This window comes from Chiloscyllium punctatum, chromosome 42, assembly GCF_047496795.1.
Source record: "Chiloscyllium punctatum isolate Juve2018m chromosome 42, sChiPun1.3, whole genome shotgun sequence".
NCBI lineage: Eukaryota > Metazoa > Chordata > Chondrichthyes > Orectolobiformes > Hemiscylliidae > Chiloscyllium > Chiloscyllium punctatum.
In genome coordinates, this window is record NC_092780.1 from 16,462,107 (window position 1) to 16,489,912 (window position 27,806).

At 44.6% G+C, this 27,806-nt stretch overlaps 1 protein-coding gene across 5 annotated transcripts in view; it reads right to left on the minus strand.

Annotated features, from left to right (window-relative positions):
• Positions 1-27,806, minus strand: part of ghdc (GH3 domain containing) — a 49,438-nt gene that overhangs the window by 16,939 nt on the left and 4,693 nt on the right. For all 5 annotated transcript variants that reach the window (XM_072561501.1, XM_072561497.1, XM_072561499.1 and 2 more), the window contains 2 exons: positions 22,957-23,569; positions 16,259-16,448 (listed from right to left, as the gene is read on the minus strand). In XM_072561501.1, the coding sequence (XP_072417602.1) occupies positions 16,259-16,448; positions 22,957-23,569 (803 nt within the window). The remainder of the gene's footprint in view (positions 1-16,258; positions 16,449-22,956; positions 23,570-27,806) is intronic.

Sequence of the window (27,806 nt, forward strand, 5' to 3'; positions counted from 1 at the left end):
CTCATCCTTGCCCCTCGCCTAAGGTGTGGTGACCCTCCAGTTAAACCAACACCAGTCATCCCTCTCTAATAACAGAGCAGCCCTATGATGCCCTGGGACCACGGGAACTTTACATCGGCATGTTTTGGTTATTTCAATTGAAAGCCATCCATTAACTCCATCTACATTTAGAACATAGAACATAGAACATAGAACAATACAGCACAGAACAGGCCCTTCGGCCCACGATGTTGTGCCGAACTTCTATCCTAGATTAAGCACCCATCCATGTACCTATCCAAATGCCGCTTAAAGGTCGCCAATGAATCTGACTCTACCACTCCCACGGGCAGCGCATTCCATGCCCCCACCACTCTCTGGGTAAAGAACCCACCCCTGACATCTCCCCTATACCTTCCACCCTTCACCTTAAATTTATGTCCCCTTGTAACACTCTGTTGTACCCGGGGAAAAAGTTTCTGACTGTCTACTCTATCTATTCCTCTGATCATCTTATAAACCTCTATCAAGTCACCCCTCATCCTTCGCCGTTCCAACGAGAAAAGGCCGAGAACTCTCAACCTATCCTCGTACGACCTACTCTCCATTCCAGGCAACATCCTGGTAAATCTTCTCTGCACCCTCTCCAAAGCTTCCACATCTTTCCTAAAGTGAGGCGACCAGAACTGCACACAGTACTCCAAATGTGGCCTAACCAAAGTCCTGTACAGCTGCAACATCACCTCACGACTCTTGAATTCAATCCCTCTGCTAATGAACGATAATACTCCATAGGCCTTCTTACAAACTCTATCCACCTGAGTGGCAACCTTCAAAGATCTATGTACATAGACCCCAAGATCCCTCTGTTCCTCCACCTGACCAAGAACCCTACCATTAACCCTGTATTCCGCATTCTTATTTGTCCTTCCAAAATGGACAACCTCACACTTGGCAGGGTTGAACTCCATCTGCCACTCCTCAGCCCAGCTCTGCATCATATCTAAGTCCCTCTGCAGCCGATAACAGCCCTCCTCACTGTCCACAACTCCACCTATCTTTGTATCATCTGCAAATTTACTGACCCACCCTTCGACTCCCTCATCTAAGTCATTAATAAAAATTACACACAGCAGAGGACCCAGAACTGATCCCTGCGGAACTCCACTTGTAACTGGACTCCATGCTGAATATTTACCATCTACCACCACTCTCTGACTTCGACCGGTTAGCCAGTTTTCTATCCAATTGGCCAAATTTCCCTCTATCCCATGCCTCCTGACTTTCTGCATAAGCCTACCATGGGGAACCTTATCAAATGCCTTACTAAAATCCATGTACACTACATCCACTGCTCTACCCTCATCCACATGCTTGGTCACCTCCTCGAAGAATTCAATAAGACTTGTAAGGCAAGACCTACCCTTCACAAATCCGTGCTGGCTGTCCCTAATCAAGCAGTGTCTTTCCAGATACTCGTAAATCCTATCCCTCAGTACCCTTTCCATTACTTTGCCTACCACAGAAGTAAGACTAACTGGCCTGTAATTCCCGGGGTTATCCCTATTCCCTTTTTTGAACAGGGGCACAACATTCGCTACTCTCCAGTCCCCTGGTACCACCCCAGTTGCCAGTGAAGACGAGAAGATCATTGCCAACGGTACTGCAATTTCCTCTCTTGCTTCCCACATAATCCTAGGATATATCCCGTCAGGCCCGGGGGACTTGTCTATCCTCAAGTTGTTCAAAATGTCCAACACATCTTCCTTCCTAACAGGTATCTCTTCTAGCTTATCAGTCCGTTTCACACTCTCCTCTTCAACAATACGGTCCCTCTCGTTCGTAAATACTGAAGAGAAGTACTTGTTCAAGACCTCTCCTATCTCTTCCGACTCAATACACAGTCTCCCACCACTGTCCTTGATCGGACCTACCCTCGTTCTCGTCATTCTCAGGTTTCTCACATACGCATAGAATGCCTTGGGGTTATCCTTGATCCTATCCACCAGGGATTTTTCATGCCCTCTCTTAGCTCTCCTAATCCCTTTCTTCAGGTCCCTTCTGGCTATCCTGTATCCCTCCACTGCTCTGTCTGAACCTTGTTTCCTCAACCTTATGTAAGCCTCCTTCTTCCTCTTTACTAGACATTCAACCTCCCTCGTCAACCAAGGCTCCCTCACACGACCATTTCTTTCCTGCCTGATCGGTACATACATATCAAGGACACGTCGTATCTGCTCCTTGGAAAAGTTCCACATTTCCACCACATCCTTCCCTGACAGCCTATGCTCCCAACGTATGCTCCTCAAATCCTGTCTTACAGCATCGTAATTTCCCTTCCGCCAATTGTAAAAACTTCCTTGTTGTGCGCACCTATCTCTCTCCATAACCAAGGTGAAAGTCACAGAATTGTGGTCGCCATCACCAAAATGTTCACCCACTAACAAGCCCACCACTTGTCCCGGTTCATTACCGAGTACCAAATCCAATAAGGCCTCCCCTCTGGTTGGACAATCTACATACTGCATTAGAAAAGCTTCCTGGACACACTGCACAAACACCGCCCCATCCAATCTACTTGATCTAAAGAGCTTCCAATCAATATTTGGGAAGTTGAAGTCGCCCATGACTACGACCCTGTGGCTTCTGCACCTTTCCAAAATCTGTTTCCCAATCTGTTTCTCCACATCTCTGCTGCTATTGGGGGGCCTATAATAAACACCCAACAAGGTGACTGCACCTTTCCTATTTCTGACTTCAACCCATACTACCTCCAGAGGCAGATCCCCCTCAAACTTCCTTTCTGCAGCCGTTATACCATTTCTAATTAGCAATGCCACCCCCCCTCCTTTTTTACCACCCTCCCTAATCTTACTGAAACATATGTAACCAGGAACCTCCAACAGCCATTCCTGTCCCTCATCTATCCATGTTTCCGTGATGGCCACAACATCGTAGTCCCAGGTACCGATCCACGCCTTAAGTTCACCCACCTTATTTCTGATACTCCTTGCATTGAAGTATACGCACTTGAGCCCATCTCTGTGTCCGCAAGTAGTCCCTGTCAGTGCTACCTTCTCCACAGCCTCCCTACAGTCTTGGACATCCTGACACACAGCTAGCTTACTTGCTGGACTACAAGTCCGGATCCCATCCCCCTGCCAAATTAGTTTAAACCCCCCCGAAGAGTGCTAGCAAACCTACCCCCCAGGATATTGGTGCCCTTCTGGTTCAGGTGCAACCCGTCCTGTTTGTACAGGTCCCACCTTCCCCAGAATGCAGTCCAATTGTCCAAATATCTGAAGCCCTCCCTCCTACACCATCCTTGCAGCCACGTGTTCAACTGCACTCTCTCCCTATTCTTTGCCTCTCTGTCACGTGGCACCGGCAACAACCCAGAGATGACGACTCTGTCTGTCCTAGCTTTTAGCTTCCAGCCTAACTCCTTGAGCTCTTGAATGACCTCCCCACCCCTCTTCCTACCTATGTCGTTGGTGCCAATGTGTACCACGACTTCTGGCTGCACACCCTCCCCCTTAAGGATTCTGAAGACACGGTCCGAGACGTCTCGGACCCTAGCACCTGGGAGGCAACAAACCATCCGAGAGTCTCGCCCATGTCCACAGAACCGCCTGTCCGTCCCTCTAACTAGAGAGTCCCCTATAACTAGCGCTCTCCTCTTCTCCCCCTTTCCCTTCTGAATCTCAGAGCCACAGACCCCTTCACTGCAGTTTACACCTGCAAGGCTGTCCCCCCCAACAGTTTCCAAAGCTGCATACTTATTTTTTAGGGGAACGACCACAGGGGAACCCTGCACTGCCCGTTTCTTCCCCTTCCCACCTCTAACTGTTACCCAGCTACCTCTGTTCTCCGGCGTAACTATGTCCGTGTAGCTTCTATCGATCACCCTCTCAGCCTCTCGAATAATCCTCAGCTCATCCAGCTCCCTAACTCGTTTGGTGAGGATCAGGATCTGACTGCATTTCCTGCACACGAAGTCGGCAGGAGTATCGGTGGTCACCCCTACCTCAAACATCCTGCAGGAGGAACATTCCACCGCCTGCGCTGCCATGACTGTACACTGTCTCCAAAAACAAGAACACTGAGTCAATACCCTGTGGACTTTAAAGTTAGGTTAGAGGAGGAGGGTGGGAGGGAGGCCCTACGGAAGTAGGACCTGGGGTCTAGAACACACCCACTCAAATACTAATCACTTGCCTTCCCGCCCAGCTATGCGCTCCAACCTCACTTCCGCTGCCCGCTACAGGTAAGTAATTTTGAAACAAACTGTCTTACCTTAGCTGTAGTCTCCCGGGTTCGTTTTTCCTCGGCCGCTGCTCCCACTCAAATGACCGTTGGTGATTAAAGGATGAGTATTTATACTCACCGTTCTCCTTCCCGGCTGCCCCTCTGTTTACCGTCACTTCCTCTGCTGCTCCCGCTCTTTTTGTGAAGAGAGAAAAAAAAACCGCTGCCCGCTACAGATAAGTAATTTTGAAACAAACTGTCTTACCTTAGCTGTAGTCTCCCGGGTTCGTTTTTCCTCGGCCGCTGCTCCCACTCAAAATTTCCTGCTGCCTTGGGAACAAAGACCCCTCTCATCCTGGTTATAATTGCCTCCACCCTCTTCCATCAGGCAGAAGATACAAAAGTTTAATCACACATACACCGCTGTTATTAGACTTCTGAAAGGACCTCTCAATTTCAAATCTAATATTAAATCTTGCTTTTTGTGCAGCTGTAACTTTGCACAGAGGAGCCTTGATTATCTGAAGGACCCAGGCGGGGAGTATTTTGTTTGGTTAATTGAATGCTGGAAAATCGATGCTGAATAACATAGTTAGCCACGCACTGGGACCTTAAGATCTTGTTTAGATCATCCAAACTTCGGTGAATTGAATGCCAGATAATCGAGATTCCTCTGTATTTCTCACTCTGTTCTGTCACCCGATGATCTCACACCACCCCTGCTCATGACTCCACCCCCATTCCCCCCACCATCACACCCCACTCCAGTTACCGGCTCCGCCCCCACTCCCAGTTCCACACCCATACCAGATCCCAGCTCCCAGCCCTGCCGAGTTTTCACCGTACCTCCAGACCTTCCCCTCACTGAGGACGAACGATCAGTCCTCAGCAAAGGACTCACCTTCATCCCCCTCCGTCCACGCATCAATGAATTTAATACACGCCGTGATGTCGAACACTTCTTCCGCTGCCTCCGCCTCCGAGCTTACTTTCACAATCAGGACTCCCGCCCACCTTCCAAGGACCCCTTCACCCACCTCCAACACGCTACATCCACCTGGACACCCCGCGCTGGCCTATTACCTGCCCTTGACCTCTTCATTTCCAACTGCCGCCAGGACATGAACTGCCTCAATCTGTCTACCCCCCCCTCCCCCACTCCAACCTCTCACCCTCACAACACGCAGCCCTCCAATCCCTCTGCTCCAATCCCAACCTCACCATCAAGCCAGCAGAGAAAGGGGGTGCAGTGGTAGTCTGGTGCACTGACCTCTACACCGCTGAAGGCAAATGCCAACTTGAGGACACCTCTTCCTACCGCCCCCTCAACCATGACCCCACCCCCCATCACCAAACCATTATCTCCCAGACCATACAGAACCTCATCACCTCAGGAGATCTCCCACCCACTGCTTCCAACCTCATAGTCCAGGAACCCCGCACTGCCAAGTTCTACCTCCTTCCCAAGATCCACAAGCCTGATCACCCTGGCCGACCCATTGTCTCAGCATGCTCCTGCCCCACTGAACTCATCTCTACATTCCTCGACACTGTCCTATCCCCTCTAGTCCAAGAACTCCCGACAATTGTTCGAGACACCACCCATGCCCTCCACCTCCTTCAAGACTTCCGTTTCCCCGGCCCCCAACGCCTCAGCTTCACCATGGATATCCAATCCCTCTACACCTCCATCCGCCATGACCAGGGCCTCCAAGCCCTCCATTTTTTCCTCTCCTGACATCCCCAACAGTACCCTTCCACCGACACTCTCATACGTTTGGCCGAACTGGTCCTCACGCTTAACAATTTCTCCTTTGAATCCTTCCACTTCCTCCAGACCAAAGGGGTACACGTATGGGCCCCAGCTATGCCTGTCTCTTTGTTGGCTACGTAGAACAGTCCATCTTCCGTAATTACACTGGCACCACTCCCCACCTCTTCCTCCGCTACATTGATGACTGCATTGGTGTCACCTCGTGCTCCCGCGAGGAGGTTGAGAAATTCATCAACTTCACCGACACATTCCACCCTGACCTTAAATTTACCTGGACCATCTCTGACACCTCCCTCCCCTTCCTGGACCTCTCCATCTCCATTAATGACAACCAACTTGACACTGACATTTTTTACAAACCCACCGACTCCCACAGCTACTTAGATTACACCTCTTCCCACCCTACCTCTTGTAAAAATGCCATCCCATATTCCCAATTCCTCCGCCTCTGCTGTATCTGCTCCCAGGAGGACAGTTCGACCACAGAACACACCAGATGGCCTCCTTCTTTAGAGACTGCAACTTCACTTCCCACATGGTTAAAGATGCCCTCCAAGGCATCTCGTCCACATACCGCACGTCCACCCTCAGACCCCACCCCTCCAACCGTAACAAGGACAGAACGCCCCTGGTGCTCACCTTCCACCCTACCAACCTTCGCATAAACCAAATCATCCACCAACATTTCCACCACCTCCAAAAAGACCCCACCACCAGGGATATATTTCCCTCCCCACCCCTTTCCGTCTTCCACAAAGACCATTCCCTCCGTGACTACCTGGTCAGGTCCACGCCATGCCCCCCTAAAACCCACCCTCCCATCCTGGCACCTTCCCCTGCCACCGCAGGACTTGTAAAATCTGCGCCCACACCTCCTCCCTCGCCTCCATCCAAGGCCCTAAAGGAGCCTTCTACATCCATCAAAGTTTTATCTGCACATCCACTAATATCATTTATTTTATCCGTAGCTCCCGATGTGGTCTCCTCAACTTTGGGGAGACTGGACGTCTCCTAGCAGGACGCTTTAGGGAACATCTCCGGGACACCCGCACCAATCAACCACACCGCCCTGTGGCCCAACATTTCAACTCCCCCTCCCACTTTGCCGAGGACATGGAGGTCCTGGGCCTCCTTCACCGCCGCTCCCTCACCCGCAGACGCCTGGAGGAAGAACGCCTCATCTTCCGCCTCGGAACACTTCAACCCCAGGGCATCCACGTGGACTTCAACAGTTTCCTCATTTCCCCTTCCCCCACCTCACCCTAGTTCCAAACTTCCAGCTCAGCACTGTCCCCATGACTTGTCCTACTGTCTATCTTCTTTTCCACCTATCCACTCCACCCTCCTCCCTGACCTACCACCTTCATCCCCTCCCCCACTCACCTATTGTACTCTATGCTACTTTCTCCCCACCCCCACCCTCCTCTAGCTTATCTCTCCATGCTTCAGGCTCTCTGCCTTTATTCCTGATGAAGGGCCTTTGCCCGAAACGTTGATTTTACTGCTCCTCGGATGCTGCCTGAACTGCTGTGCTCTTCCAGCACCACTAATCCAGAATATGATCTGTCCGTACTGCACGTAAAACAAAACTTTTCACTGTTCTTAGGTACATTGACAATGAATCAAATCAAACAGGAGAAAAGTGAAAACAAGGGTGCTACAGCAAAGATTGATAAATGGAGAGGGAATAGATTGTCATTATTTTAACAGCTCCAGATTCTCAAGTGACCATGTTGGCAAGGGATGATATTTCAGTCCCTTGCATGGGGGACCTAGAATCAGGGGATGTAGAGTCAGTGTGGATACAGCTGAGAAACTCTAAGGGTAAAAAGACCCTCTTGCGAGTTATCTACAGGCCCCCAAACAGTAGTCTGGATGTCGGATGTAAGTTGAATCATGAGCTGAAATTGGCCTGTCGCAAAAATGTTACTACAGTTGTTATGGGGGATTTCAACATGCAGGTAGACTGGGAGGATCAGGATGGTATTGGACCTCAAGAAAGAGACTTTGTGGAGTGCCTCCGAGATGGATTCTTAGAACAGCTGGTGCTGAAGACTACCAGGGAGAAGGTAATTCTGGATCTGGTATTGTGCAACGAACCAGAATTGATCAGGGACCTCGAGTTGAAGGAGCCATTGGGAAGTAGTGACCATAATACAATAAGCTTCAATCTGCAATTTGAGAGGGAGAGGGTACAGTCGGAAGTGACAGTACTTCTGTTGAATAAAGGGAACTATGGAGCTATGAGGGAAGAGCTGGTCAAAGTTCAATGGTACAATACCTGAGCAGGGATGACTATGGAGGAACATGGCGGATATTTCTGTGTATAATGCAGAAGATGCAGGATCAGTTCATTCCTAAAAGGAAGAAAGATCCTAGGAGGAGGCATGAGCAGCAGTGGCTGACGAGGGAAGTTAAGAAACATATAAAGTTAAAAGAGAAAAAGTATAACATAGCAAAGATAAGTGGGAAAACAGAGGACTGGGAAGCTTTTAAAGAACAACAGAGGATTACTAAGAAGGAAATACGCAGAGGAAAAATGAGGTACAAAGGTAAACTGGCCAAAAATATAAAGGAGGATAGTAAAAGCTTTTTTAGGTAAGTGAAAGGCAAAATAATGGATAAGACTAAATTTGGGCCCTTAAGACAGAAACAGGGGAATATATTACAGGGAACAAAGAAATGGCAGAAGAATTAAATGGGTACTTCAGATCTGTGTTCACTGGGGAAGACACAAGCAATCTCCCTGAGGTAACAGTGGCTGAAGGACCTGAACTGAAGGGAATATATATTTGCCAGGAATTGGTGTTGGAGAGATTGTTAGGTCTGAAGGTTGATAAGTCCCCGGGGCCTGATGGTCTACATCCCAGGGTACTGAAGGAGGTGGCTCGAGAAATCATGGATGCGTTGGTGATTATTTTCCAGAGTTCGATCGATTCTGGATCAGTTCCTGCGGATTTAAGAAAGGTGGGAGAGAGAAAACAGGAAATTATAGACCAGTTAGTCTGACCTCAGTGGTGGGAAAGATGCTGGAGTCTATTATAAAGGATGAAATTACGACACATCTGGCTAGTAGTAATAGGATAGGTCAGAGTCAGCATGGATTTATGAAGGGGAAATCATGCTTGACTAATCTTCTGGAATTCTTTGAGGATGTAACTCTGAAGATGGACGAGGGAGATCCAGTAGATGTAGTGTACCTGGACTTTCAGAAAGCTTTTGATAAAGTCCCACATAGGAGGTTAGTGAGCAAAATTAGGGTGTATGGTATTGGGGGCAAAGTACTAACTTGGATTGAAAGTTTGTTGGCTGATAGGAAACAAAGAGTAGTGATAAACGGCTCCATTTCGGAATGGCAGGCAGTGACCAGTGGGGTACCGCAGCTTTTTACAATATATGTTAATAATATAGAAGATGGTATCAGTCATAAAATTAGCAAATTTGCTGATGATACAAAGCTGGGTGGCTGGGTGAAATGTGATGAGGATGTTAGGAGATTACAGGGTGACCTGGACAAGTTAGCTGAGTGGGCAGATGCATGGCAGATGCAGTTTAATGTGGATAAATGTATGGTTATCCACTTTGGTGGCAAGAACAGGAAGGCAGATTACTACCTAAATGGAATTAATTTAGGTAAAGGGGCAGTACAAAGAGATCTGGGTGTTCCTGTACACCAGTCAATGAAGGCAAGCGTGCAGGTACAGCAGGTAGTGAAGAAAGCTAATAGCATGCTGGCCTTCATAACAAGAGGAATTGAGTATAGAAGCAAAGAGGTTCTTCTGCAGCTGTACAGGGCCCTGGTGAGACCACACCTGGAATATTGTGTGCAGTTTTGGTCTCCAAATTTGAGGAAAGACATTCTGGTTATTGAGGGAGTGCAGCTTAGGTTCACAAGGTCAATTCCTGGAATGGCGGGACGATCTTACGCTGAAACACTGAAGCGACTGGGCTTGAATAGCCTTGAGTTTAGAAGACTGAGAGGGGATCTGATTGAGACATATAAGATTATTAAAGGATTGGACAGTCTGGAGGCAGGAAACATGTTTCCACTGATGGGTGAGTGTCGAACCAGAGGACACAGCTTAAAAATGTGGGGTAGACCATTTAGGACAGGGATGAGGAGAAACTTCTTCACCCAGAGTGGTGGCTGTGTGGAATGCTCTGCCCCAGAGGGCAGTGGAGGCCCAGTCTCTCGATTCATTTAAGAAAGAGTTGGATAGAGCTCTCAAGGATAGTGGAATCAAGGATTATGGAGATAATGCAGGAACAGGATACTGATTAAGGATGATCAGCCATGATCATATTGAATGGTGGTGCAGGCTCGAAGGGCAGAATGGCCTACTCCTGCACCTATTGTCTATTGAAAACCAATGCAAACATCTTGACAATGAGCCTAAGCTTCCTGGCATTGTACAAAAGTACTGGATGTGACCCTTTCACAGTTCCATCTGAGATAGAGATGGACATTTTACATAACAACAGAGTTTATATTAGAGCACCACACTGTGGCTAAGTGAGTGTAATACAGTGTCTTACAACATCAAAAACATTGACAAGGTCAATTCTGCTCTGCCAAAGCTGATCTCCATTTGCATCAGGTCTCGTCTCGCACAGAGTCCTGCGCTTAAACACGGGAGATTACAATAGGATGAGGGAGGACTTGGCTAGAGTAGACTGGAAACAAAGACCTTATGGTGAGACAGTTGATGAGCAGTGGAGAACTGTCAAAGCAATTTTTCCCAAAGTGCTCAGCAAAAGTCTATTCCAGTGAAAAAAGAGGACTGTAAGAAAAGGGGCAATCTGCCATGGGTGTCTAAGGAAATAAGGGAGGCTATTAAATTGAAAGAGAAGGCATACAAAGTGGCCAAGAACAGCAGGAAGCTAGAAGACTGGAAAAGTTTTAAAGGTCAACAGAAAGCCACAAAAAGAGCTCTAAAGAAAAGTAAGATAGAACATGAGAAAAAAAACTAGCACAGAATACAAGGACAGATAGCAAAGGTTTCTATAAATATATAAAATGAAAAAAAAAAGTGGCTAAAGTAAACATTGGTCTTTCAGAGGTTGAGAAGGGATATTTAGTTATGGGGTATGATGAAATGGCTGAGACATTGAATTGGTATTTTGCATCAGTCTTTACAGTGCAGGAGACTAATAACATGCCAGTAATCGACAGAGATGAAGGTAGGTGAGGACCTGGAAACAACCATTATTATGGAAGAGATAGTGTTGGGCAAGCTAATGGAGCTAAGGATAGACAAGTCTCCGGGCCCCAAAACAATGCATCCTAGAGTAATGAAAGAGATGGCAGGAGAAATAGCAAGTGCACTTGTGGTAGTTTTCCAAAATTTGCTGGACTCTGGGGCAATTCCAATAGATTGGTAAAACAGCAAATGTGACACCACTGTTTAGAAAGGGTGGTAGACAATAGAAGGGGAATTATAGGCCAGTGAGCTTAACTTCTGTACTGGGGAAAATGCTTGAATTTATTAACAAGAAGAAAAGCAAGACATCTAGATAGAAATTGTCTCGGTGGGCAGACACAGCATGGGTTCATGAAGGGTGGGTCATGCTTAATTAATCTACTGGAATTCAAAGAAGACATTATGATCACAATGGACAACGGGGACTCAGTAGATGTGGTGTACCTAGATTTCCAAAAGGCCTAAGACAAGAGGGCATAGCCTCAAAATTAGGGGGAGCAGGACTGAATTGAGAAGAAATTTCTTCACCCAGACGGTTGTGAATCGATGGAATTGCCTGCCCAGTGAAGTAGCTGACACTACTTCAGTAAAGGTTTTTAAAGCTAAGATCGATTTTTTTTTAACAAAGAAGGAATTAAGTGTTAATGTGAGAGGGTAGGTAGGTGGAGCGGAGGGCATGAAAAAAAAAGCTATGTTCTAATGTTCTCACCAGAACTGGATTTGTCAAAAAGAACAACTTTAACACATAAGTCACAGTTAAAGGTCACAAATATCAATGATTTCAGATAAAGGAACAAAGAGCTACACATCCAAGTTGACTGACAGCACTAAAGTAGGTGGCACAGATAACAGTATAGATGGGAAAAGTTGCAAGGGGACATTGATGGATTTAAAAATTGGCAATACTGTGACAGATAAAGCTGTGTCAAAAAGTGAGAGATTATACATTTTTAGATGAGTGTATTTTTTTAAGTGGGTGAGAAGGGATTTAAGAGCCAATGTACCGAAATCACTGAAAACTGGTACGGAAAAAATGTAATTGCCCAATGGAACATTAGCCTTTAGTTGAAGAGGCTGGAATATAAAAGGGATTCTGTTTCTTCTACATTTCAACCAAGTTCTGATTGAAAAAACTGAAATACTTTCTTCAATTCATTGTGTGAAGGCTTCGTGAAAATTTGGAACTCTTTTCTAAAAAGCTGCAGAGGTTGGTTAAGTTGGAAACTAAAATGAATGGAATGCTGTTAGATAATGGATATAGAACCAAAGTGGTTAATAGAGTTAACCTATTAAGGGAAATGGAGAATACCACTTTCTCAATGCTTGGAAACAGTGGCGGTTTGAGACTTTGGAGACCAGGTATCGAGATGATTAAAATCTCAAGAACCAGCGCAGAAAAAACCAAAAGTTTAGTAAGGTTGTTGGCCTTGATACCTCGAGGACTCAAATACGAGGAGGTCATGCTTTAGCTAAACAAAACACAGACTACACCTCAGGCACTACGAGATGTTCTGAGCTCCACACCCTCAGGAAGGATAAACTGCCCTCAAAGCAACTAGATTGTCCGTAGATATATCGGCTCACTTGAACTCTTAAGGGTTGAATTATGAGGAGAAATTTCACTACTAGGCTTGTGTCCCTTAGACTTTAGGAGATTAAGTGGAAATTGATCAAAGTTTTCAAGCTATTAAGGAAACGGAAATGTAGAAAATTATGAGGAGTAGGTCATTCGGCACTTTGAGCATGCTCCACCGTTCAATATGATCACGACTAGTCCTTTACCTTTGTGCTTACTCCTGCTTTCCTCCATATCATTGATATCTTTAGCCTCTAGAAAATGATCCATTTATTTCACAAATATATTCAGTGACTTGTCCTCCACCCCCTTATATAATAGAGAATTTCACCAACTCAGTGTCGAGTGAAGACATTTCCCCTCATCTCAGTCCTAAATGGCCTATCTTGTGTCTGTGATAGGAGGTTATTTGGTCTAGAACCATCCACCTCAAACATATAGAAGGATCTTCCCTGCGCCCAGTCTGCCCAGCTCGGTCACCATTTTGTTTCAACCCCTGAGCTTCACTTTCAATCTTCAACACTCATTGAACACAAGCCAAGTTGACACAGTTTCTCCTCACACTTGCCATCCCAGGAGCTAGACTGGTGAATCTTTCTGCACTGCCTCTCTGGGAAGTATAATCTTACTAAGATAAGATTATACCAAAACTACACATAATACTCCAGGCACTATCTCACCAAGGCCTTGTACAGCTGAAGAGGCCAATGTATCAACCACCTTCCTTACTGCTTGCTGCATCTGTTTGCTTGCTTTACCAGTGTACAAGAACACTCAGGTCTCTTTGTGCATCAACATTTCAATAATATTCTGCCATTCAGTTTTTTTTGTACCTCACATTTACACTGTCTTTGCAATATATTTGCCTACTCCCTCGACTTGACTAACTCACCTTGGACCCTCTTTACATCCTTCCCACCACTCTCAACCCCACCTAAGGATAAAGGGAAACATTTTCCTGACTGAGTATCAAGGACGAGGAGGCATAATCTAAAAATTATAACACAACTTTACAGGATTGAAATTAGGAAACACTACTTGCTGCAGGGAGGAAGTCTGGAACTCTCTTGAACAATGAATTGTTCATTATAAATTCAATGTTGATCAATTTTTATTAACCAAAAGTACGAAGGGATACAAGGCTATGTGGAGTTAATTGAAAATTAGGCATGATCTAACTGAATGATTAATCAGCTCAAGAGATTAAATATTTTACTTTTGTCCCTACATCAAGCTAAGCAAGAGCTTTCACACATTAAAAAGGATGTTAAGCATAAAATCTTTGGAAATCACATTCAGCTTCTTTGGACAGAATTTCCCCCAACCAGACTGGTTTGCAGGGGGAATATAATTGGGTAGGAGACAACAATACAGTTTCCCAATGGTGGCTTAAAGTTTTACACTTCAACTCTCAGAATCATTCAGGCAGGTCGGCTTTCTCAAACATTTACGGTACTGCAGAATTACACTCATGACTGTGAACAATTAGCCAAAAAAAAAATGGGTGTTCACAAATTTGAGTATCTATAAGTGGCCTGCACTTGGTAAAGTAGACTACTTCCTCCAAGCTCTGGTGACTAAAAATGTTTTCAGTTGTTTGGCTCCTTCATGAGCAAAGGCTTTGTACAAACGTTGACAATGTGAGGGGTGAAGCCTCACCATGCCGATCAGCACATGAGAAGTCACAATCACATGTAGCCCGGCTCGATAGTGTTCAATGCTGAAGAGTTTGGGGTAAAGTTTGACTGGACCAGCAAGCCTGCCCAAGTGAAGAAGCCACACTGACTGCTGACAGAAAACCTGAACACAACCCACAAAAAAGGCCAAACACCAAAAGGGGCCTCAACCTTAAAGGCCAGCTTTTGTGCTTCTGTCCTTGTTCCATTCAAACTTTCAGTGTAAAGCCATCAGATGTCTACATTCTCCTGTTGTGATGAAGGGTCAGTGACTTGTTGGCACACAAGCGGCTGACTGCTGTAGCTCCTTTTAAGTGTGAACCCAGTAACTGTGCAAGAGGCAGTGCCGCTGTGGTGCCAATAGCGCCACACTGGTAGCTGCAGTGAAGGGACACAACTTGACCTTCTGTGTGGCAGTCTTCTGCAGTGGCAAGCTAACAGAGCTAACTCAGACTCACAAGAGTGTGAAACATTGTGGTACGTACCCTGGCAGAGTGCAGCAAATCATTCATCCTCTTGCAGCACCAGAGTCAGGTTCTCTCAAACTGCTCCCAAGCACTGCTCACAGCAGACACCTCTATCCAGGCAGGATGGCCTATGGTCATCATCTCTAGGGAAAAGAATGTCCCTTCTTTCTTGGGCAACCTTCAGGAAAACCTCGAAGGCAGTAGTTTTCAACTGGTATGCCACAGCATACAAGGTATGAAGTGTCCTACTCTGCACTGGCAGTTACTAAGCTCCAGTCAGAAACAAAGAACATAGAAACTCATTGCTTACTGCAACCCAGTAGGGAGGCATTGATTTTGTAGCTGTGCACTCGGCAAAATCTCAAATCAGTTCCAAATAAGCCTGTAACCTGGCTAATGACTCACCAATGGTCATGTGACTCACCTCTTAAAAGGACAGTCTCCTAAAATAACGCACACCAATGATAATACTGAACATCGGCTGTGAAACTTTCAGGAAGCAGTGGCACTTTCCCTGAGCAGTGAGATTGTGGTTCTGACTCCTCTGGAGCCACATCATCTATGACAAAAAGCAGTACCTGCTGATACCAGGCACTTACACTGACTACACTTGTGCAAATCTGCAGAGCCGTCCATGTGTAGACTCCCAGGCACCGCACCTGTGCAGAGATCCAGCACGGCCGTACATTCACATCAGTTCAGCTGGAAAAGTGGGTGTGATGTGGAATTGTTTGTATCATTGAAGTGTGGCCTGATACTGGGAAGGTTGGGCGGCATGGTGGCACAGTGGTAAGCACTGCTGCCTCACAGCACCGGAGACCCGGGTTCAATTCCCGCCTCAGGCGACTGACTGTGTGGAGTTTGCACGTTCTCCCCGTGTCTGCGTGGGTTTCCTCCGGGTGCTCCGGTTTCCTCCCACAGTCCAAAGATGTGCAGGTGAATTGGCCATGCTAAATTGCCCGTAGTGTTAGGTAAGGGGTAGATGTAGATGTAGATGTAGGTGTAGGGGTATGGGTGGGTTACGCTTCGGCGGGGTGGTGTGGACTTGTTGGGCCGAAGGGCCTGTTTCCACACTGTAAGTAATCTAATCTAATCTAATCACTGTTCTCAACAGCATTGCTGGTTCCTGCCACCTCCATAGGTGAGGTGGGGAGATGAGAGGAGATTGAATCACCAGCGACATTTATGAGAAGGTTTTAAAAATGTGGCCTTGGAGGCCGTTTAGACAATACGCGAATACAAAATGAAAAAAACTTGTAATGGCAAATGTAAAAGAACATGAAATACAGAATTTGTCATTTATGGATTTTTTTTAGAAGTAAAATTATAATCAGTACCTGTACAAACCAGCTGCATTTGTGATTACCAATTCATACAATTCATTTTCCTTCACTTCATCCAGAAACAGAGTCTGTGGCTGCTCTTCACCGCAAAGATCAACAGGAATAAATTCAAAAAACATCGAGTGCGGGCATAAGAGGTAATGCCGTTTCTCTTTCTCTGGCCACAGGTTCACACCAATCAGTCCTAAGAAAAAGAGACAGAGTCACAATGAAACACAAACACTGAAGGAGGCTATTCGGTCCATCATAACTACGTTACCCATCTGCCACCAGCAACTGAATCAGTCCCACTCCTATACCCTTCCTTAGTAGTCCTGAAAATATTTTCTTTGTTTCTATTTGGCCTATCCCCTTCAGGAAAAGGTGGAAACTGTTCTCAGGCCCTCAGGCCATGTACTCTAGATTTAAGCTATTACAGACAAAATTAACTGGAGTCTGAAGTTTTCTTTCTGAAAATGGTGCCACCTGCAACCTTGAGCGAGGCCAATGAAACTCATAAAAACCCGTTCAATAATTCCAGCTCAAAGGTAAAAAAATCCCACAACACCAGGTTATAGCTCATCAGGTATATTTGGAAGCACTAGCTTTCAAAGGCTTCAAGACTAGTCCCTCAAAATAAACCTGTTGGACTATAACCTGGCGTTGTGTGATTTTTAACTTTGCCCATCCCAGTCCAACACCGGTTCCTCCAAATCCAGCTAGAAATTGTGTGAGAAAGTCAGAGGATCAGAGAATTGGGCTCCAGTCCTGTTGATGCTCATTTTCAGCCTCATGTAGGAAACCAAGCTGTTGGTTTTTGGGGGTGGTAGGGAGGGGAGAAGGTGGTAGTCTTGTACTGAGCAGGGTACAGGCTTGGGGAGGCTGTAGTTGGCCCCCTGCAACCCTTAGCTCAGCAGGAATCAACCACAGCGTTTGACAGAGGGATTTTGGAAATGGATTAGGCTATGGCAGTTTCTTTATAATTGAAAATTTGCCCTTAGTCATAGAGGTGTACAGCAAGGAAACAGAACCTTTAGTCCAATCCGTCTGTACCAACCAGAAATCTTAACCTAATCTAGTCCCATTTGCCAGCACTTGGCCCATATCCATCTAAACCCTTCCTATTCACAAACACATCCAGATGCCTTTAAATGTTGCAATTGTACCAACCTCCATCACTTCCTCTGGCAGCTCTTTCCTACACATACCATCCTGTCTCTTCAATGAGAAAGCAGACCTAAGGTCTGATAGAACTGTGGCGAATTTACCTAGACTACTTAGATAATAAGTTGAAGAACTAACCTATAACTTTCAAAATTGATGGGTAAAGAAAAAATTACTTAAGGTGAGGGAAGAAAACACTGTTGAAAACAGTAGAACATGAAAATGAACATACTGGTCAAACCAGAGTCTCATTTTCAGAAATACAAGTCAGACCAGTTCATGCTATTCTCGGGTATGGGAATTGGTTTAACTCAGTTGGCTAGGTTGTCAGTTTGTGAGCAATGTGATGCCAACAGCGTGTGTTCAATTCCCATCACCGGTTTGAGGTTACCATGAAAGACTCTCCTTTGCAACCTCTTCCCTTGCCCGAGGGCTGGTAGCCCTCAGGTTAAATCACCATCCGTTGCTTCTCTCTCTAATGAGAGAGCAGTCTCTATGGTCTGGTAAGACTATGGCAATACAACAACAACAAACATTCTCAAGTATTGCGTGCAATTCTGGTCTCCTTCCTATGGGAAAGATGTTGGGAAACTTGAAAGGGTTCAGAAATGATTTACAAGGATGTTGCCAGGGTTGGAGGATTTGAACTATAGGGAGAGGCTGAACAGACTGGGGCTGTTTTCCCTGGAGCATCGGAGGCAGAGGGATGACCTTATAGAGGTTTACAAAATTATGAGGGGCATGGATAGGATAAATAGACAAAGTCTTTTCCCTGGGGTTGGGGAGTCCAGAACTCATAGGTTTAGGGTGAGAGGGGAAAGATATAAAAGGGACCTAAGGAACAACTTTTTCACGCAGAGGGTGGTACGTGTATGGAATGAGCTGCCAGAGGATATGGTGGAGGCTGGTACAATTAGAACATTTAGGAGGCATTTGGATGGGTATATGAATAGGAAGGGTTTGGAGGGATATGGGCCGGATGCTGACAGATGGGACTAGATTGGGTTGGGATATCTGGTTGGTGTGGACAGTTTGGACCAAAGGGTCTGTTTCTGTGCTGTACATCTCTATGACTGTATAAGAATGACTGGACTTTCCTCCTGGGTTTACAAAGTGAAGAATGGAACATCTGTTTGGATTATACCAGGCATCTCAAAAGCATGACTGTGTCTGAAGAATTGCCTGCCCTTCCATAAAACCTCTGTCGATGGGGGTCATCAGCAATTGTGCACGATTATTTATGTGGCAACATTATTACCTACAGGCTCTCCACTAAATCACACAACATCCTGAATTGGAAATATATCCCCATTCCTTCACTGTTGCTAAGGCAAAATCCTGGGACTCCCTTCCCAACAGTACACCCAAGGACTAATGCGCATGCAAGTAGCTCACCACCACTATCTTCATGGCTTTAACTGAGGGACAATTAATTAACACTGGCCAAGCCAATACTGCCCAAATGCCATGATCAAATTTTGAAAAAGACCTGATCAATACGGTAAGTCAAACTCTCCAGATCAATAGCAGGAATACAGCCGTGTCTGAGGCATTTAAGAGGCATCAAGATTTTCAATTAATACATAATAAAAAAAATTGCACTGTATTGTTGAAAAGAAAAGGCATCCTGATGAAGCTTTTCCTTCTGCACTCATTGGGACAGATGCAAGAATGCCAAATTTCAAAGGGAACAATGTTTTTTTTTATTGCAAGCAGAAAAGGATACTGATTGGCAAACCACTAACAACTCATATATAGAATTCCAGTGGAAGTCGAATACAATGTGGATCAACACATTGCAAATTTTCTTATTGTACAGGGTCTCCTGCTCCCAAATGGGGCAATCCAATTAACCCTTTGGCCCTAATTCTGCCCTGCCTCAACTCAGACTTCCCCAATGGCTCTGACTCCCACAACGTATATTTGCTCTTGCATGGGACTATCGGTCTGTGGTTGAGCTGTAAAGCAGTCTCAATTTCATGGACCCCAATAAGAGTGTTATATCAGACTTCCACGGCATATGGACAATATGGCATGGAAACTGGTTATCGGCACTAATCCAGCCTTTTGATGTTTACCTGCCACAGAAACAAGGCAGACCACTGGTGGTGAGGGTTCAGTCTTTGCTTCCCAGTCCCTACAATGTTACCTTTTATTCCAGAATTTCATCTGCCTGAAACAATTCCAGAATCTGCCATGCGTGTACTACAACGTGGAAATCACAGCATCAGCTGCACTGGGGAAATATGGTGCTGATAGAGTTAAATAAGCAAAGCAACTTTTCAGGCGGACTCTTCATGATGTGGGAAATAGGACTGAACAGGTGTGAGAGAGATTTAAAAAACAGCCATTACCATGAAAAGACACTTGGAAATCACTTTACCTAACAAGGAGCAGCCACTACAACCCATCATAAAAGGAATCCAACATGTAATGTTGTTTTAGCTGTAAGATTGTGAAGCTTATTACCAGCTAGTTTTCTTTGATGGGATCATTAACCACTTGACAAAATAAAGGTGTCCAAATAAAATTGCAATTGCCAGATTTCTCAGCCCAACAAGAAGCAAGTCACTCTACTCGGTCATGAAAATTCAAACATATTCAGTTTTTAAATTTAAAAAAAGGAGTGTTACAACTAGGGAGATTACACAGTAAGTTGTGTTACATTTCAAACAATCATTAGTGGAAATATGATTACTTGCACTGGAGTTTCCCAAAACTTTGAGAGTTAGACATGAGGTGACATGCACATCCAGTCTGTGGGCAAGAGTTAAAAAAAAGCAAGCTAATCGACAATGCTTGGTAATCTCATTAAGTCACAGAGATCTGCAGTACAGAAAAAGACCCTTCAACCCATCGCATCCATACTGGTCAACGACTACCACCTAATTGCTGTACATCTCTATGACTATTTAATTCCATTTTCCACCACTTGGCCCATAGCCTTGAATCCTTGGCACCATAAGTGCGCATAGGTGTTATGAGGGTTACCACCTCTACCACCCTTACAGGTATGGAGTTCCAGAGTCTCACCACCGTCTGGGTGAAAAGGTTTTCCCTCTCATCTCCTCTAAACCTTCAGCCCCTTACCTTAAAGCTATGCCCACTGATCAGTGATCCATCTATTAAGGGGGAAAAGTTCCTTCTTGTCTACCTATATATGCCCCTCATAATTTTATACATCTTAAATCAAGTCCCCTCAATCTTCTCTGCTCTAAGAAAGGCAATGCCAGTCTGTACAATCGCTCTCCTTTGCACCCTCTCCAGTGCTATCACATCCTTCCTATAATTGAGATTCCAGAACTGCACACAATACTCTCACTGTTGCCTAACCAATGCTTTCTCCAGTTCCAGCATCACCTTCCTGCTCTTAAACTCTGTGTCTCACTGTCATTTTAGACTCTCCTTCAAATCCACCACCAACTGGGCTTTTGGTGACCACTTCGAGCGTTTCCATCATAGATTTGGCATCCATTTTTCCTAGTTGTTTTAAAATGACTTGGGATGAAAAATCATTGGTTTGTAAAAGGGAAATCCTGCTCTATCGAATTATTGGAATTCTTTAAAGGAGTAACAGGCATTGCAGACACAGTCCATTGATATATTGCACCTGGATTTCTAGAAGGCATTTGGTAAGTATCAACATAAATGGTTCATGGTCAAGGTATGAGCTCACGGTGTAATGGGGGACATGTTGCACAGATACAAGATTGTCTGCCCAGCAGAGAACAAAGTATGAAGCAAGTGTTCTCTGTCCAACTGGCTAGGATGTGACAAGTATGATCCCACAGGAGTCTGTGATGGGCTCTCAACCGCTTACAATTCGTATCAACGTCTTAGATGAGAGGACTGAAGGTATGGTGGCTACATTTGCAGATGATACAAAGATAACTAGGAAACTGTTGTGAAAATAACATAACAAGGATACAATATAGATAGGCAAGTGAGTGGGTAAAATCTGGCAGATGGCATAAAACCTGGGAAAATATAAAGGTGTTCGCTTTGGCAGGAAGAATAAAAATGCAGAACATTCGAATCCCAAGGTGAAAAGGAATCCCCGATATTCTCAGTCTTGAGTCACAAATGTTAATGTGCTGTTACAGCATTCTAATGGGATGCTAGCTTTTATTATTAGAAGAATGGAATATAAAAGTAAAGATGCGTACAAGGTCAAAAATCACACAACACCAGGTTATAGTCCAATAGGTTTATTCAAAAACACTCGCTTTTGGAGAGCTTCTCCTTTATCAGATGATATAGTCACCTGATGAAGCAGCAGCATTCCAAAAGCTTGTGTTCTCAAATAAACTCGTTGGACTATAATCTGGTGTTGTGTGATTTTTGACCTTGTCCAACCCAGTCCAACACCGACACCTCCACATCTCAGGCACTGGTGAAATCACATCTCAAATACTGTCTGCAGTGTTTGCCATCTTATTGAAAGAAGGATGGAAGTGCATTGGAAGTAGTTTGCAGCAGATTTACTAGATTGATTCTTGGAATGAGCAGGTTGTCTTAGGAGGTAAAATTGGACAGGCTGGGCTTGTTCTCACTGGAATTCAGAAGGGCAATTAGAAGGGACTCTTTTTGGAAAGAGATGAAGAGAATTGTTTTACTCACAAGGGTGATGTGACTCTGCCTCAGGAGGAAGTGGAGCTGGGGGCCAATGAATATTTTTATGGTAGAGGTGGACAGATTTGTGTTAGGCAGGGGAATTGAAGATTATCAGAGTTAGATTGGAAGATCGAATTACAAACACACACACATTAGCCAGGATCTTAATGAATGATGTTGCAGGAGTGAAGAGCTGCACAAGTCTAGTTCTGTTCCTAATTCATAAGTTTGTAGCAGTCAGGTACAGACTAACATAGATGGATTAAGGCAAAGTATGGCAGATACTGGAGACCTGAAATAAATGCAGAAAGTGCAAGAGAAGCTCAATAGTGCTGGCAGGGAACAGAGTTAATAGTTTTCAGTCAAATATGACTCTGTGTTGGAACTCGTTTTGAAAGGTCCACACAGGGTCCAGAAGTCATACCAGACTCTGTTTCTTCCTCTACAGAGGCTGAGTTTCTCCAGCATTTTCTGCTTTCATTTCTGACATTGATGGAGTCGAGAAAGTAGGGTGTTTAGATTAGATTAGATTAGATTTTTAGATTACTTAGTGTGGAAACAGGCCCTTCGGCCCAACAAGTCCACACCAACCCGCCGAAGCGTAACCCACCCAGACCCATTCCCCTACATTTACCCCTTCACCTAACACTACGGGCAATTTAGCATGGCCAATTCACCTGACCTGCACATTTTTTGGATTGTGGGAGGAAACCGGAGCACCCGGAGGAAACCCACGCAGACACAGGGAGAATGTGTAAACTCCACACAGTCAGTCGCCTGAGGCGGGAATTGAACCCGGGTCTCTGGCGCTGTGAGGCAACAGTGCTAACCACTGTGCCGTGTTGTGTTGGCTTGACCCTGAACAACGTAGGTGGGGGAAAAGAAATGCAGATGATAGAGTAAGGTAATGTGGTGAGGGACTGATCCATCATTACCTTCAGTGGCTGCATAAACTGGAGAGTAAACAGGAACTCCTTGACAATAGAAGCGTTTCAGGTGATTTCCGTACAGTTCATTTGAGCCAGAATCCACAGAAAGCACCAAGTTGAGGTGGGGCCACACTCGACTGGCAATCCCAAGAAATCCAACCTCAAACTCTGCAGCCAACTCGGAGGCTCTTTGAGGATCAGGCTTCAACTGAGCCTCGAGCTTCAGGCGAATATCATCGGTAATTTTCAGCTTAGGGTTGACTTGACCTAACCTAATGTCCTCAATCAGTTGCTCCCACTTGTTCTGCAACAAAGCAAAAGTGTGATACACTGTGGAAGCAAAGTTAGCCTCCAGCATTCCCAATGTTCTGTCTTTCAGGGCGAAAAGTAGGTGAATGTACAATGCTTCAGGTTCAGTTGCAATTTCAAATCCAGCAGCTGGCGTGGAATACATTGTCAACTTGAGCGTGGAAGTCATGGGAGAGGGGAAATTGGAGACAATTGGAATTCCTGATTCTGAATTAGTCCTGTTAGGAGGATAACAAAAAGCTGCAGTCCGCTGTAAATTTCTAGTCCGTGGGTAGCCATCAAGTATTGAATGAAAGACCACTCCAAAGGCCTGGAATGAAAGGGTGAGAAAAAGCATTTCAGTTGGTAATCAAACTAAGCAGTGGTACAAAACTATTTCAAAATACTGGAGAAATTGCAGCAAATTTGGGCACCCATTACAAGTTCTGAATTTTGTTTTAATTCATTCAGAGGATGAGGGCATCGCTGGCAACACCAATATTTATTGTCCATACCTAGAGGACAATTAAGAATCAACCATATTGCTGTGGATCTGGAGTCACATGTAAGCCAGACCAAGAGGAAGACAAATTGCTTCCTCTCAATGGCATGAATGCACCATCACGTGGAGGAGCTGGTGTTGGACAAAGTTAAAAATCACACAACACCAGGTATAGTCCAACAGGTTTATTTGGAAGCACTAGCTTTTGAAGTACTGCTTTGAAACCACCTGATACAGAAGCAGCGCTTTGACAGCTAGTGCTTCCAAATAAACCTGTTGGGCTATAACCTGGGGTTGTATGACTACAAATGAACCAGCTCTGGTTACCTTGCTGTAGGAATGGCATTATTGAACTGGAGAGGGGCCCTGCTATTGGAATGGTATTATTGAACTGGAGAGGGGCCCTGCTGTTGGAATGGTATTATTGAACTGGAGAGGGGCCCGGCTATTGGAATGGTATTATTGAACTGTAGAGGGTTCAGAAAAGATTTACCAGGATGTTGCCTGGTATGGAAGGTTTGGGTTATAAAGGCAGGCTGGATAGTTTTGGACTATCACGGAGGTGTAGTTGGTTGAGAAGTGACCTTATAGATGTTTACAAAATCATGAGGTGTATAGATAAAGTTAATGATAGGTTTCTCTATTCTCAGGTGGTGGCTTTCAAGACGAGGGGGCATATTTTTGAGGAGAGAGATAATAAGGAAGACATGGGGCAAATATTTGCACAGAGGGTGGTTCGCACGTGGAATGAACTTCATGAGAAAGTGGCGGATGTGGACACAATTACTGTATTTAAAAGACAAGTAGATAAGTACATGAATAGGGAAGTCTGGAGGCATATGGGCCAGGAGCAGACAGTTGGGATTAGTTTGGTTTAGGATTATGTTCAGCATGGATTGGTTGAACCAAACTGTTTCCGTGCTGTATATCTCTATGACCAGATTGGTTTTTCTGACAATTGACGAAAGCTGTTAAAGTCTCTATCACAGAGACTAACTCAGTGGATTCATCAATAGTCCCTCACAGACGGGGGTGACTCTCTTTCACTCTCAGGGTGCGTCTGTAGGTGGCTGAACTGACTGATGCGGCTACCTCAGTGGATTTTTAGTCCAGTGACATTACGACTACACAACCATTACCCCCTAACATATTGCTTATTTCCACAGAACATATATTAGCATTCTAATTTTTGGAACTAGTTTGTCTTTGAAAACATATTCAAAGTTGAAATTCAAGTTGTATCAATTCATACAAATGATCTAGAAAGTATCATCACTGTTCTTGTGAACTGCAAAGATTCAATCATTATGAAGTCTTTTTCAACATTTCTACCAGTTAAAAATGACTTACAAACTGAATGCAATGAAGGCCTACTGACATGATTGAAATCACAGATGTACCATTAACTTGGAACTGATCTCGTCAGATCAACTCATGGACAGGATAATAAATCACACCCTACTGCTCTTAATGTATTATTAATTTTTTCAGAGAGATTTTATATTATTAATATACAATAGAATCAATAATACCCTCATATTGTAACAATCTTTCATAACTTTTCCAATATTCTATGACTATGCTTTGTTAAATCCATCACTCATTAAACAGCCCATAGGTTAACTGCAGTTCTTGCAAGACTCTGATATTGGGCTTTGCTCCAAGTGCACACATTTCATTCCCATCAGTGAGAGTGTGCTTCACTGTTAAACTGTCAGGATGAACTATTTGGAAGCACTAGCTTTTGAAGTACTGCTTTGAAACCACCTGATACAGAAGCAGCGCTTTGACAGCTAGTGCTTCCAAATAAACCTGTTAGGCTATAACCTGGGGTTGTATGACTATGAATGAACCAGCTCTGGTTACCTTGCTGCAGGAATGGCATTATTGAACTGGAGAGGGGCATTGCTATTGGAATGGTATTATTGAACTGGAGAGGGGCCCTGCTATAGGAATGGTATTATTGAACTGGAGAGGGGCCCTGCTATTGGAATGGTATTATTGAACTGGAGAGGGGCCCTGCTATTGGAATGGTATTATTGAACTGGAGAGGGGCCCTGCTATAGGAATGGTATTATTGAACTGGAGGGGGGCCCTGCTATTGGAATGGTATTATTGAACTGGAGAGGGGCCCTGCTATTGGAATGGTATTATTGAACTGGAGAGGGGCCCGGCTATTGGAATGGTATTATTGAACTGGAGAGGGGCCCTGCTATTGGAATGGTATTATTGAACTGCATTTTGTGTCATCAAAATCAGGATAGTTCACATCGTCCTTACAACTAATGCCTGATCTCCAACCTTCCTTTCCTCTTCATAATCCTTAAATGTGCTACTGTCTCCCAAATCTCTCCCATAACTCCAGTGTGGATTCCTCCAATTAAGTTTCCATCCCTGCCACAGTAACCTACCGAGACAGTTCTTATCAAAGCTACATCTGATATCCAATGTGAAGGTGAAAAACATGCACTGTTATTCTTTGTCATGCTCGGTAGCCATTTGCATAGTTGACCACCGAAACCCTCACTAACATCTCTCCACCATCACCTGGTTGGTTGGTGTGGCACATGCCTGTTTCCATCCTTAACCATTGAATGGTCAATACAGAATCATGAGCCATGACTTCAATGCCTGTTCCCACACATTTACAAGTTTGATAACAAACAGATATCCACATCATCACTAGCCAATCAATTACCCTCAGTAACATCACTCAACTACACCTCCGCTGCTGCTGAAACCCTCATCATTTTCTCTGTTCCCTTGAGACCTGGCTATCTCAACTTATTTCTTGTCGACCTCCAATCTTTCACCCCACTTGAACTCGTCCAAAATTCCAAGATTTAAGCTGCATTTGCTGATGACTCTTGTGCCTGCTGACCCCAGTTAAGCAATAGATTAATATTAAGATTCTTCATCCTTTTGTCAAATTTGTCTATGGGCTTGACCCATGCCCCTTCTCCTTTCTAATCGGCACTAACCCCAATGTCCCTCAAGATACCTGCACTCCTTTCACTCTGTTCTCTTGATCCCACCTGCCAATTTTAGATGCTCCACCTCTGAGGACTGAGCCTTCATCTGCCAAAGTCTTAAGCTCTGAGATTCCTTTCTGGAATCTCATCCACTCTTTATCTCACTTTTTTTCTTCAAGCTACTCCATGAAACCTAGCTCTCTGACCAAAGTTTTAAGACATCTATCCCAATGAAAATTGGGCATCAAGTTTTGCATTATAAAACTCCTTAGGATACTTTATGCTAAACAGACCATAAAATATAAGCCTGCAGATCCAGAAATGGCCTCATCAGCCGCTTCCGGACTTACTGAAGAGAATCATTATTGTCTGTGAGGGATATTAAATAGTAATCATATCAACAAATACACGTTGCTGGTGTTGTTGTACTAATGTTTCAGGTAACATGCCCAGAAGATAGTGGGCTTTCTGCAGTATACAGGTCCATCCAAGTACAAGGCATCACAGTTTCTAATTTCCCATGCTACCACCACTGACATTTTAAACATGTCATGTCAAAATCACCAGGCAGTACAATGTAATGCCATGAAATTAAAAGGTGACCTACTCAGTCCTCAGCAAACAAAAGATTTAAATATAAAAAAGGAAAGCTTATCTCTAAAATCCTGGTAAACCTCTGGGAGTCGCTTGAAATCAAGATTAAACATTAAAGGCACAAGTCAGCTTCAATAAATGCCCCTCGTGGCAGAATTATTTGAATTCCAAAACTCTTGAAATTTCAGCAAAAAATTCACAATAGGCCTTCAAAAAATATAAGAGGATTGTGAGCACAGTTAGGATCCAATCTTCTTAGCAGCAGTATGGCACTAGATTGGTGGGTCACACACTGGGACAGCATTAGAAGCATTGATCTGTTGCATCTTAACATATAAAGAGATGAACTGCTTCCTCAGATGTACCAAAGCCACACAAGCACATACAGATAGCATACAGGCTCCTTGCTGTGCAATAAAAAAAGAGGACAGACAGCACTGATACACTCAAATACAAGCCTGTTGCCAGTGATGCAGAGGTAGGAGGCATGCTCAGAATAG